The following is a 13,056-nucleotide window of genomic DNA, read 5'->3' as shown; positions in this document are numbered from 1 at the left end:
TATACAGTGTTTAAAATTCATAAGTCTATTATTTGGCAGAGCATAGAAGAAGCTAATAAATTATTTAAATATTTATCTTAATTTAACAATAGCTAATAAGTTATTTCAACATTTATCTTAATTTAACAATAGAAAGCAATAATTTAATTAGTATGCCTGTTTAAGACGTTACGAATTCATAGATTTTTGCAGTACAATGAAATGAATGAGCAAACCATTGTATTTGATCCGCTCATTGTGTTGCCATGGTAAGTTCCATCCTGAGTCATCCAAGCCTTCCTATATGTCAGTTTTCCAGACCTCAGTGTCTTTGTCTGCCTAAGAAAGTGCCTGGATGAATAGAGCCCTAAGACCTCTCTATTGATGAGTCTTGATCTAAGGCTACCTTAATTGTCTGACTAATACTCTTGAGGAAGGCATTTCCTAATACATAATACATTAATAAAACCAATTAATCAATAAGGCTGGCATGTTTAGAGTTTTTTGGTTGTGATTGGAAGGTATTTTCCCATTATGGAAATATGTTGCTTATTTGCTCACTCTTAATCCTACTTATTAATAAGTAGGATTTACTTATTAATCCTACCATAATTAGAACTTGTGTGCTTTTAAAAAATATTGTACATAATCACATTATATTCTGTAATTATATTAGGGGCATACACTCCACTCAATAAAATAGTCCAACAGTTGAAAAGTTGTTAATTTTACTCCATACATCCATTTTCAAACATGATCCTCATTCAGGGGTATGGAAGTGAAGGGTTTTGACTAACATTCCTAAACCTTTGATGATTTATTATTGTAACTAAAAGATAGCTAGCTAGCTAGATAGATAGATAGCCCCCAGAAAATTCGCATAATTGTGTCCCTTGGAAAAGCTGGTAGTCAGAAAACGAATCAAATCAGCGCTTGGATTTAACTTGCATCTGCAAGCCAGCAAAGCACTGTAAAAATAAGTCTAGTTTTATTGGCATCTACTTAAAGCAGTAGAAACTATTGGATTTTTAATTTCTAGAGATCTTAGGGGACCACATAAGGAGCATTCTTCTCTGAGCGTGCCCTGTTTCTTCCCAGAAGACACACTTATTGACATTTTTATTATCGATTCATTTAGTATGCATGCCTTTCATCTCCACATTTTTCTTCTCTTTCTTCCCCCCACCCTTTCTTTCCAGTATACAGTATGGACTGCCCTCTGGGTCACCTGGAATGTTTTCATTATCTGCTTCTATTTGGAAGTAGGTGGGCTCTCTAAGGTAAGTCCATCATGCTTTTAAAGTACACTTTTAAAAAGAATACACTAATAAATAATTTAAGTAACATTACAAATGGAATACTAATATATATATGTATACAGTAATCTAAGCAACATTACAAATGGAATACTAAGTATATATAGTAATCTAAGCAACATTACAAATGGAATACTAATCAAAAAAGAGTTTGGATACCATTAGAAAGAATAACCTTGGGAACATGTTAATACAATGAAACTCTGAAACAATGGCCTTATGATTTCCTTTGTTAAGCTGTCGTGGAACTCAGCTACCAGTGTATCCTCATGTCCAGTTTAAAAAGTCCTAATGTCCCAGTGACCACAGCCCCATATGCTAAATGAAAAATGGTTTTGAACATTCTTGTGTTGAAAATGGGAAAAGGGATTGACTAAGATGTAAATGTAACAAATATGAATAGCAAATTGCTATCTTTGCTTGAATATTAATTCTGGAAAAATAAAGTTTGTCAGAGAAGGAAATCCTCATTATAGTAAATAGAGCATACGTTTACTGACAACTAAATACATCAGTGCAGTGATTCCTATTGTGAAATCCTGATCAGAAAAGAATTGTCTTGATGCAACATGATACAAATATTATTTCTGTCTAGAACTCACATCAACAAAGCACATAATTTTCATTATGACTCTTGCACAATCATTGTTTGATTACCATCCAAATGGAAGAGCATCTTGGGTTAAGTTTCTAGTTATGTTTCTTAAGCATTTTTCTCATAAACCAGCACAGTTCCCACTTGAAATCATAGAGAAGAAACCTAACAGTATAATTACAAAAAGAATAAGAAAGCTGTAATCTATCTTTTAGATTTCTTGTTATCAACTGTATTTGTGCAAACATTCTACTGTTGTATGATGGTCTCAAATTTTCTTTAAGTAGCATTTGTGGTTTAGATCTTAGAAAATTTGCCTTGACCAACACAGAGACTTTTACAATTGTTAGGCTCCACTGAAGTCCATACGCTAACAAAGAATTTTTGATATAGCCAAGCAGCAAATATCCCTGAAGGGTTTTCTCCAGAACCTCCAGAGGTGGTTACTCTTTGTTCTACACTATAATAACTTTATAATTAGAGCTTGTCATCATTTTCTCACATTGGCAAATGTATTTAGGAACTAGAAATGACATTTCTGAGTTACATACAAATGCACCAACATCTACCTTTACCTCTACCTGATTTCTAAGACAGAAGAAAGTACTTAAATCAGTGCCCAGTTATCATCTGTAACATGCAGATTATACAGTAATTTTAAAATGCAATTTTATGAATAAAATAATTATGGATAATAAGTTAAGCATAGCATTTTTCAACCCATAGCATTTTGTTACTCATGATTTGATTGGTCATTTTAAGTCATACTTTTATTTCACTGGGTGGAAATCATCTTTATCTCTTTCTCTATTAATTGGTTTGGAATAAATTAGACCAGAGGAAATTTGTTCCATGGAATTGGCATCATAGTGTGTTGACAGAGGACTGAATTTCAAATCATAAGTCTTGGATTCAAATCTGGTCTTTAGTGCTTATAAACTATGGGCCCTTAGGCAAAGCACTGAACCCCGAAAGTCTCTGTGAAATATAAAAACAGGACCAGCTTCACCAATAAAGATAGTAATCAGTGTTTGTTTGGTGTTTCGCATTGTTACCAAATATGGTAACTCAGGTAAGCTGCAAAGTAATCCTGTGATGTGATTTTTTTTAATTTTTAAAAACTATAATAATAGTAGCATTGATTTGTTCCCCAAAGGCTGATTTCCCTCCATGGCTCAAGGTGACCTTTGTGAACTGTTTCTTGTAACTGCTTTTCTAATATCAATGTGCATGTCAAGGATTTTTTTTCCTCGTTTCTTTGGGTTCAAGGTTAAAAAAAATGGGTATAGTGGTCCCCGTTACTCATTTTATTACCCGTTCAAATGCCCATTAAGCAGTCAACCAAGTATTCTAGATCATAAATAGGATAGATGACTCCAAAAGGAGCATCCTAAAGATTTTCTGTTGGTCTCTATTTACTGTTTCAAAGGCTGGTAACCTCTCCCTGGCTAGCCACAGGTAAGCCTCAATTCCAGCCTGTAAGGAATCTATTCTGAAGACTAGAGCAGATAAACCCAAGCACCTCTGCCATTTTTTCCAGGTTGTACCCCATTTCATAAGATATTCCTTGTCCACGTGTGCTAGTTTATATACTAACCTTCTAGAGCCCTCTATCTCCTGCTAGTTAATGAAGGCATTTCTTGGAATTACCCACTTGGATAGATTAAGAGAAGCCTCCCTCTACTTTGATTTTTGCCCAAAAGGTCCATTCTAAAATGGTGAATCTTTGTCAAAAGACCGGATTCAGATTAATTTCCACAACATCTCTATGGATTTGGGTGTTATTCCAATGACAGGCACTACTGAGCCATTCTTGTTAACTAATAGTGTACCCACCTGGAAGACCACAGCACTAGTTTTACTGGATTGTTCAACGAATTAAGTAAGATGATTCATACAAAGAACTTAGAAAGGATCTTGGCATATTGTGAGGTTTCAGTAAACAGTGGTTTTTATAATTGCCAATCAACATCATCATCTTTATTATTATTGAGAAATTAACAGACATCATGGTCCTCATTCTGCAAACCTGTGGGACATATATTTATTACTATGCAAGAGCTGTAAAAGGGAAGAAAATGTGGGACTGAGTGACTTGTTTAAAAAGTATGTAACAGTCCCTTGTGATAGGACCTCAGATCTGCATATTAACTTCACAGCTGTAACATGATTAATTAAACCCTTTCCTTCAACATGTAAATAGCGTTTTTGAAACGCTTCTGCAGCTAGATTATCCTGATGTCCCTCCTGCTCCCCTTGGAAGGACTTTATGCATCTTTGGAGGCCCTAAGACTGTTTTTCATGCTGTACTTTAAGATCACCACGGGTACAATTAATAAGTTATTGCTGCTTTGGAAGTCCCAAGACTTGAAATCATTTTTTTCTTCCTAGGAATCCATTCAGAATGTAAATATGAAAACCTAACTCATTTGCTACACTTAAAGCTCCTGAAAGACAAGTTACATTGAGAAATCAAGTTGTACTTGTTTTTAATCCCCCCCAAAATTAAGCTGATGCCTTATGGCATCTTTTTGATTACTCCAAATTGTAGAAACTTTACGCTAGTATTTCTTCTAATTGACTTTTCCTGAGAGATGTATAGAACTTACACATTACTGATCCTAGAGAATTTTCAGTGTGTCACATTTTCCTAGAATTCTGACTGTGTGTGATGGTGCATGAGCATACTTTAGACATAAAAAATGAATGTACAGAAATTCTCTGTAGACTTATATTAATCATGAGCTTTGATCAGGGGTTTTCTAAAACTTAGGCAGGAAGCCTGGGACTAACCCTTCCTGATTTCTCCTCTGTACTGGCGTTCACGTTGCCTTTGCACAAAAGGAAAACTACCTATATTTGTTTCTCTGTATCATGTCTTAATGACTGCACTTTTTTCATAGTACCTGATTTGTGGGTATTTTGATTCTTAAAGAAATTTAATTGATACGGCCACTATGGAGAACAGTATGGAGGTTCCTTAAAAAACTAAAAATAGAACTACCATACGACCCAGCAATCCCACTACTGGGCATATACCCTGAGAAAACCATAATTCAAAAAGACACATGCACCCCAATGTTCACTGCAGCACTATTTACAATAGCCAGGACATGGAAGCAACCTAAGTGCCCATTGACAGATGAGTGGATAAAGAAGATGTGGCACATATATACAATGGAATATTACTCAGCCATAAAAGAAAATTGAGTTATTTGTAGTGAGGTGGATGGACCTAGACTCTGTCATACAGAGTGAAGTAAGTCAGAAAGAGAAAAACAAATACTGTATGCTAACACATATATATGGAATCTTAAAAAAAAAAAAAGGTTCTGATGAACCTAGGGGCAGGACAGGAATAAAGATGCAGACATAGAGAATGGACTTGAGGACATGGGGAGGGGGAAGGTTAAGCTGGGATGAAGTGAGAGAGTGGCATGGACATATATACACTACCAAATGTAAAATAGATAGCTAGTGGGAAGCAGCCACATGGCACAGGGAGATCAGCTCAGTGCTTTGTGACCACCTAGAGGGGTGGGGTAGGGAGGGAGACACAAGAGGGAGGGAATATGGGGATATATGTATACTGATTCACTTTGTTGTATAGCAGAAACTAACAACATTGTAAAGCAACTATACTCCAATAAAGATGTGAAAAAAAAGAAAGAAATTTAAGCCATTTCCCCAAATGGCAATAATAGCACTTTCTTATCCTTTTTTTGACTTAAATCATCACCATTCACTCACAAGGGTTCTCTTCTCTTGTGAGACTCTTCAGTTGAATATTTCACCTGAGCAGTCTGGCAGGGTCAATGAGATCATTCTTCTTTTTCGAGGCTCATTCTTGTTATCTAGCCTCAGTTGCTCCTCTGTACTTACTAGGAAAAATCTCTTTCTTGATCACGATTCATTTTCCTTCAAGGTTGGATTCTTCCACTAACTTTGGCTTTGGGCAGGCACTTTCAAGTAGGAAACGTTTAGGCAATTCAGAGTTCCGTGTAGAAATTATTGCATAGGAAACAGAACTCCCAATCCCCTTCAGCTGCTTACAATCCATCCATTATTCTTAACAAACATTCTAAATATTTTTATGTTTCAAAGAATTCTTTTTCTGTGGGCAGTTTCAAACTAAATAAGTGATGCATAGTACATTTCTTTCTTTATGTAAATACAACTTGCTGAATCTAGCAATGAGTATTAAACTTGCATTTATCCTTTCCTTTTGATGATTTTTTCCTCAGACATTTTTCAGAAAGAACCTTGAACTGTGATGTTTATGGAGGGCTGAAGCTAGGATACAAAATGTCTGTATTTGAGAATAATGTATCAGCAAATGATATAGGAGTAGCATCCAAGAAACCCAGTAAAACTATGCCTACTTTTGAAACTACAAGAATGATATCCTTTTTATTGTATCATGGGTAAATAGCATATCTGTATCAATGAGAATCTTTGGAAAAATGCTTAAACTTTCAGTTCACTGGAATAACAAAATATTTTATGTTCTGAACTAATATATTGGTATATATTTATCCTGCTATCCTGAAAGAATGCTTTTGTCTGTAATATTGACTGGGGGAATGGGAGATTGGAAGTGATGGTGGACATCTATCTAGTTATTAAAGATTTATAAAGGAAGAACCATCACAATCTGCTTCTGGGCATTAAATCAAAATGAGACCCAAAAGCTTACAAATGTTTATTGTTTCCTACACAGTCCTTTACCTAAATGATGCAATTATGTTCTTTTATTTTTTAAAAAAAGTAGCAAAGCTGTGTAAATATAGTTATGTATTCCTTATTCCAAAGGACTTAAACTATACTTTTTCCCTTGGCCTTGGTCTAAGTGAACATAACTTCTGAAAATAGCATCTTCAGTGTTCTTTGTATGGGAAGATCATTGTTTTCCCTGTGGCTTCTTTTCCACAGTAAAGAAAATTATAAGCACATTTAAACTCAGTATTATATTTTCATAGATTTCATCAAATACAAACATTTTGAAAACCTTTGCTAAAAAAATCCAATTTGCTGCTACGTTATAGTCCAATGACATGCAGAAACCACAATGAACTAAGTAATTGCTGCGGCCTGGGTGGTGTTTGGAGTTTTTAATCACAAGTTTGTGTGATAATCTTATGTCCTTCTGTAGAGGTTCAAATAGTTTTTTCAAAAGAGCAGATGGATGTATTATTCAATCAACAGTAACTCTATTGCTGCAGAATGAGAGTCATTGAACAAAGCCAATGCAAATATAATTGAATATATATATATATATATAATTGAATAACTGAGTTATTGTCTCGACTCAGTGGATTATAATCATGAAATGGTTTTCTTTCTTTGAATAAGCTGTTTCCAAACTATTTCATCTCCAACCCTATTCCCATTCATTATCACACTGGGTAACAGATTCTGTGTACAAGTTTGGTCATTAAAAATTAGTCTCCTGTCTGATTCAAACCTGTTCTCCTCTCACCAAAGCTGACCATGCTTACAGCCTTTACATACCTCTCTCTCCTCCCTTCTCTTGACTCCACTCCTCAGGGAGAAAAGACAGGACGTAGTCAACTTCTATAACCAACCTTGAGCTGATGGTGGAGTTTGCCGAGATTCTGGACCTCATGCCAGCCTTAGTCTTTTCTAGCCCCTCGTAACAGCTGCTGCTGATGTGACAATCTCCAAATTGGCTAATTCTTCCACTAAGTTTAGTAAAACAATATTTTTAATAAGTCTATAATTATTCCAATAGATGTAAGTTTGTTAAGCCACTGTTTATATAACATTAAGCCATTCTGCATGGAACTTGGCTGCTACATTTCCATGCAAGCATTATTTTTTTTAATTTTGGAATATGCAGAGAAACCACACTTTATAGCTTATATCCAAATGCTTTGCTGTGTTTTTAAGGCAATTTAAAGATGCTACTGCAAAATTTTTGATGCAGTCAGTTGAACATAAGATCATTTTAGAACAATATGTAGTACGAATAGAACATGAGTAAATGCCGTTAAGACTTTGGATTATTATTTTTTTTTTTTTTTGCTGTACACGGGCCTCTCACTGTTGTGGCCTCTCCCGCTGCGGAGCACAGGCTCTGGACATGCAGGCTCAGTGGCCATGGCTCACGGGCCCAGCCGCTCCGCGGCACGTGGGACCTTCCCAGACCGGGGCACGAACCCGTGTCCCCTGCATCGGCAGGCGGACTCTCAACCACTGCGCCACCAGAGAAGCCCAAGACTTTGGAATTTTTTGTGATGTTAATTAGTTTGTTCTGAAGACACAGTCTCTTTGTTGTGAAACATCAATTAAGAATGCAATCCCGGGGCTTCCCTGGTGACACAGTGGTGACAATTGCAACGGTTCATAAAATTATAGAGACAGATAAACACATTTAGTTGCATTTATTTACTTTTTTAAACCAGAATAACAGCATATACCACTGCGAAATAAAATAGCACCACATAGTCAAATTATAACTGATGAAGATTAAGCTGGAGGGTCCTGCAGGAACAGAGGGGCCTAGGATAACAGTTACTCAACAACTACTGTCAGAGCGAGGCAAACGCAAGTCATTTGAATGCTTTACATCAAATTTTCCTATGTAGTCTGTGAGAGTGGCAGGAGGGAAATCACAGATAACAATAATCATATCTCAGAAGTGCTCTTTGCTCAGAGAAAGTTTCTCTTTGAGCCACTGGGTGGCTGTGATGGCATGAGGAATTATGGGCCTGAGGCTTCAGACTGATCTGGGTTAGAGCCTTGAACATAGATGGCCCTAAAAGTATCTGTGCATCCAGCCTGTGATGTGGCTGGTTACAGCAGCTGCGGGAACCCCAGTGCTGGACCACTGGCTGCCCCAGCACGAGACTTCTGGATCCCTGGCTCAGAAAGGATAAGCTTGAGAATTCAGGAGGAGCTGAAGGATGATGAAATCAGTCAGAGTCGCCGGGAATGATGTGAAAACTGAAAACGATCGGCCAGAAGTTTAGTGTCAGGGATGAGAAGCAGGAATGGAGATGTGTTTTGCTTTCTCTTGACGCAGGGAGATGCTGATGGAATGACAACTTAGAAGTTCTTGTAAGGAGATGCCGTTTGGTGTGAAGCTCCTTACAAGTCATGTCTGCCCACCAGCTGGGCTGACTGGCATGGCGGCCGAGGATGGACCTGCCCAGGTTAGAGAGGCCGGAAACAGGAGCCATTCCAGACCCCCATGTCCGGTTTGAGGGCCGACAGAGAGGAAAACGGAGGAAAAGTGCCTGGAGCAAAGACTGCCCCAAAGATGAGGCAGAACGGGCTGGTCCCAGCACAGACCACCGAACAGAAGCACAGGGTGATGTAATTAAAGGGGAGAGGGACACAGGAAGTATCTGAGTGTCCAGGATTCGGGAGGAGCCCTCCGCCACCCCTTGGAAGCCCTCAGCGTTGATCCCCCTTTGCCTGTTTTCTGACTTGGGAACAACAGGAGAAGTACAGAAACAATATTCAGTTGTGTTTATTAGAATTGTCAGTGTGCTTCCCTGTTAAAATCAGCGCATCGAAGCATCCAGCGATCTAGACTCCTTAAAAATTTGGCTTTTTCCTGGGAACTCTCAGCCTGTTTCAGAAACTAGATGGAATATTTCACAGTCAGATAAGAAATGAAGCTGAGAAAACAAATGAAGACATTAAAAAAGTAATTCTACTCTATTCTTGCAGAAGCTGGTATGGTTCAAGGTCTCTGAGAACTTATTTATGGAATCTGAATATTGGTAGTTCTTAATTACCTGAAAGCATGGGAACTTTAAAATCATATATTTCTAAGATTAAAGTTAGATGGGGAGGGACAAAATGGAATGAAATTTAGCTAACTTAAGAGAAAAGGAAGACTATCCATTTGCTAAATTAATTTATAAATGGGAAATATAACTTTCTATGAAAATCATATCACTTTCCTAACTTTGTAGGTGTTCAACTACATCCATCTAATCACTCTTTCATTAAACAAATGATGGCAGAAATTTCTAGCTATCTTCCATTATCTATTCCCCCTCCTTCTGGTCAAGAGTCAGGGGAAATCTACCTGTCTGAGGTGCAAGTGCTAAAAAACTATTTCCTTTGCCTTTATATGAACAGGTGTGATCTAAGTTCTGGCCATTAAGATATAAGCAGAAGAATTGTGAAGGCTTCTGAAAAGGCTACTTAAAAGCTAATTCAGGGCTTCCCTGGTGGCGCAGTGGTTAAGAATCTGCCTGCCAATGCAGGGCACACGGGTTCGTGCCCCGGTCCGGGAGGATCCCACATGCTGCGGAGCGGCTGGGCCCGTGCGCCATGGCCGCTGAGCCTGCACGTCCGGAGCCTGTGCTCTGCAATGGGAGAGGCCACAACAGTGAGAGGCCCGCGTACCGCAAAAAATAATAATAATAATAATAAAAAATAAAAAAGCTAATTCAGTTTAGAAGCAGGCCCAAACTTAGTGACTTGTAGAATACAAATCTTACATTTAAAAGAATACAAATCTTACCCTTCTTCTATAGATCAGAAATCAGACATGAGTCTCAATGGTCTAAAATCAAGATGTGAGACAGCCACTATGGAAAAGTGTATGGAGGGTCCTCAAAAAATTAAAAATAGAACTACTATATGATCTAGCAATTCTCTTTCTGGGTATTTACCCAGAGGAAATTAAATCACTTTCTTGAAAAGATATCTGCACCCCCATGTTCATTGCAGCATTATTTACAATAGCCAAGACATGGAAACAACCTAAGTGTCCATCATCAGATTAATGGTTAAAGAAAAAGTGGTATTTTATAGGAAGATCACTCAGCCACGAAGAAAAAGGAAATCCTGCCATTTGGGGGGACATGGATGGTCCTTGAGGGCCTTATGCTAAGTGAAATAAGTAAGACAGAGAAAGACTAATACTGAGTAATACCACTTACATGTGGAATCTAAAAAAACAAACTCACAGATAGAGAGAACACATTTGTGAATTCCAGAGGCAGGGCGTGAGGGGTTGGAAACATGGATGAAGGTGGTCAGGAGGTACAAACTTCCAATTATAAGATGAATAAGTCCTGGGGATGTAATATACATCATGGTGACTATAGTTAACAATATTGTATTGTATATTTGGAAGTTGCTAGGAGAATAGATCTTAAAATTTCTAATCACAAAAAAATTTGGAACTATGTGAAGGGATGGATGTTAATGAAACTTACCGTGGTAATCACTTTGCAATATATACATATACAATAGTGTATGTCAATTATAGCTCAATATAACTGGGAAAAATTAAAATAAAATCAAGGTGTCAGCAGGGCCGTGTTCCTTTCTGGAGGCTCTGGGGGGGAGAATCTGTTTTCTTTCATTTTCCAGCTTCTAGAGGCTGCCCACACTCCTTCCTGTCTTCAAAGCCAGAGATGGCAGCCCAAACCTTCTTATGCTGCCGTCTCTCTGATTTTCTGCAGCCGGGAAACGTTCTCCACTTTTAGGGACTCCGGTGATTAGATTGGACCCGCCTGCATAACAGAGGCTTCTCTCGGCATATCAAGGTCCTTCACTTTAACCACCTCTATAAAGTCCCTTTGCCATGCAGGGTACCGTATTCACAGGTTCTGAGGGTCAGGACATGAACATCTTTGGGGATTCTGCTACCACAGCAGTGCCAACCATTTGGGACTATGAGGTAACCTTAAGGAGGTCGAGGTTGAGATCTCAACCATGTCCACCATGAGGACGAATAATTGAGTAAAACGAAAAAAGGAACCTGGGACCCTAACGCTGTGGAGCTTTTGTATCAGCCCTGTGTTGCCCACTCAGATTTCTTTCATATTGGGGGGGGGCACTCTTGGGGGTGGCAGCTGAAATATGCAGCTGAAAATAATACCTGACCAATCATATATAATTCTACAGATCATTTTACGTAGCATTTACTTGGTTCAAAGCAATGTGCCAGGTAGTAGGGCTACATCCAGTTCCTGCCTCATAAAATGTTCTATGCCATAGGAAAGACAGACATTAAATAGGTAAAAACAAGAAAATGTAACCAGTGTTATGATGATGAAGGAAAAAGGCCTCTGATACCCTAGAACAGAGAACATAGCATCACCGGGATCAGGGAGGGTTTCCTAAAGAAGACAGGAAGACACACTCAGTAAAGAACAGCATTACAAGTACCATGTTGACCTTTAAAACACAAATGCTGTTATTGACCTACCATCCACCAGAAAAGTGCTTTCAGTTGCTACTTTGTTTTTAATTCCCTATAATGAATTTTCATCAATCCACCTACCTCCATCCCGTATTTTTTCTCCAGACTCTCTTCTGGCCAGCATATATTGGAGAGAGAACTCCATGGGGTTACATGCATCAGAGCCAAGGTCACTACCCTTGGGAGGTGGTCACATAAGGACATGCTCTAAACAAGGGAGCTTTCGAGGTACAGATCATGACTACCAGTGGCCTGGAAATATGTTTAGGAACAGTTGGGAGAAAATGCCAGAATGCTGGAGGTCCTTTTGAGATGGTCTGGCATTAATTTCCCTGAGCATAAATAGACAAATGTGCTTCTCAAATATACGAGTGTTTCACTGCACAACTGCACTATTTAGCTTAGGGCCAGTAACTGATTCAAAAAGTATTTCAAGGAAGGGCAAACATGCTTCCTGCAAAATCCTCTGTGTGCTACTGAAAGAAAAATGGCCTTGAGTTAAGAAGTCCTTTCAGAACAAGCATTCTATCCCCACACTTATTTTAGCAACAAAAATTCAATTTGGTTGAGCTGTCTGGAGAGTTGATTTGACCCTGTTTCCAGAACAATGTGCGATGGTTTAAAGGCATCATTTCTACATGGACCATCTATGTTTTAGCTTATACGTATAATTTGTCATTTTGTGCTTGTCCTTAATTCTAGAATTAATAGAGAAAACACTTCCTCTGTGTATTTGAAGTATCGGGGTGCATTAAGACTATTTTAAGTATTAGTGTGACAAGATGCTCTGTCCTGCTTCTGGGCAGCAGAGAACAGCAGAGGCACTGATTGTGTGTAGTGAGCTGTGCTCACCCTTCAGTGAGATCCTGAGACAAAGAGTGTAATTATTATTTGCTACATACAATTAATCTTATATGCCGAGAACATGGTATGAATTTCACTTTAGTATAAAAGACAGACAGGCTACTGGT

At 38.2% G+C, this 13,056-nt stretch overlaps 1 protein-coding gene across 1 annotated transcript in view; it reads left to right on the top strand.

Moving 5' to 3' along the window:
• Positions 1–13,056, top strand: part of NKAIN3 (sodium/potassium transporting ATPase interacting 3) — a gene marked incomplete at both ends in the record, with an annotated part of 522,360 nt that overhangs the window by 275,577 nt on the left and 233,727 nt on the right. Inside the window, one exon of the mRNA XM_082601112.1 lies at positions 1,179–1,259. Within this exon, the coding sequence (XP_082457238.1) occupies positions 1,179–1,259 (81 nt within the window). The remainder of the gene's footprint in view (positions 1–1,178; positions 1,260–13,056) is intronic.

The sequence above is a fragment of the Mesoplodon mirus genome (genome assembly GCF_964341445.2).
Source record: "Mesoplodon mirus genome assembly, chromosome: 16".
NCBI classification, from domain to species: domain Eukaryota; kingdom Metazoa; phylum Chordata; class Mammalia; order Artiodactyla; family Ziphiidae; genus Mesoplodon; species Mesoplodon mirus.
This window is presented reverse-complemented; position numbering and strand designations above follow the sequence as displayed.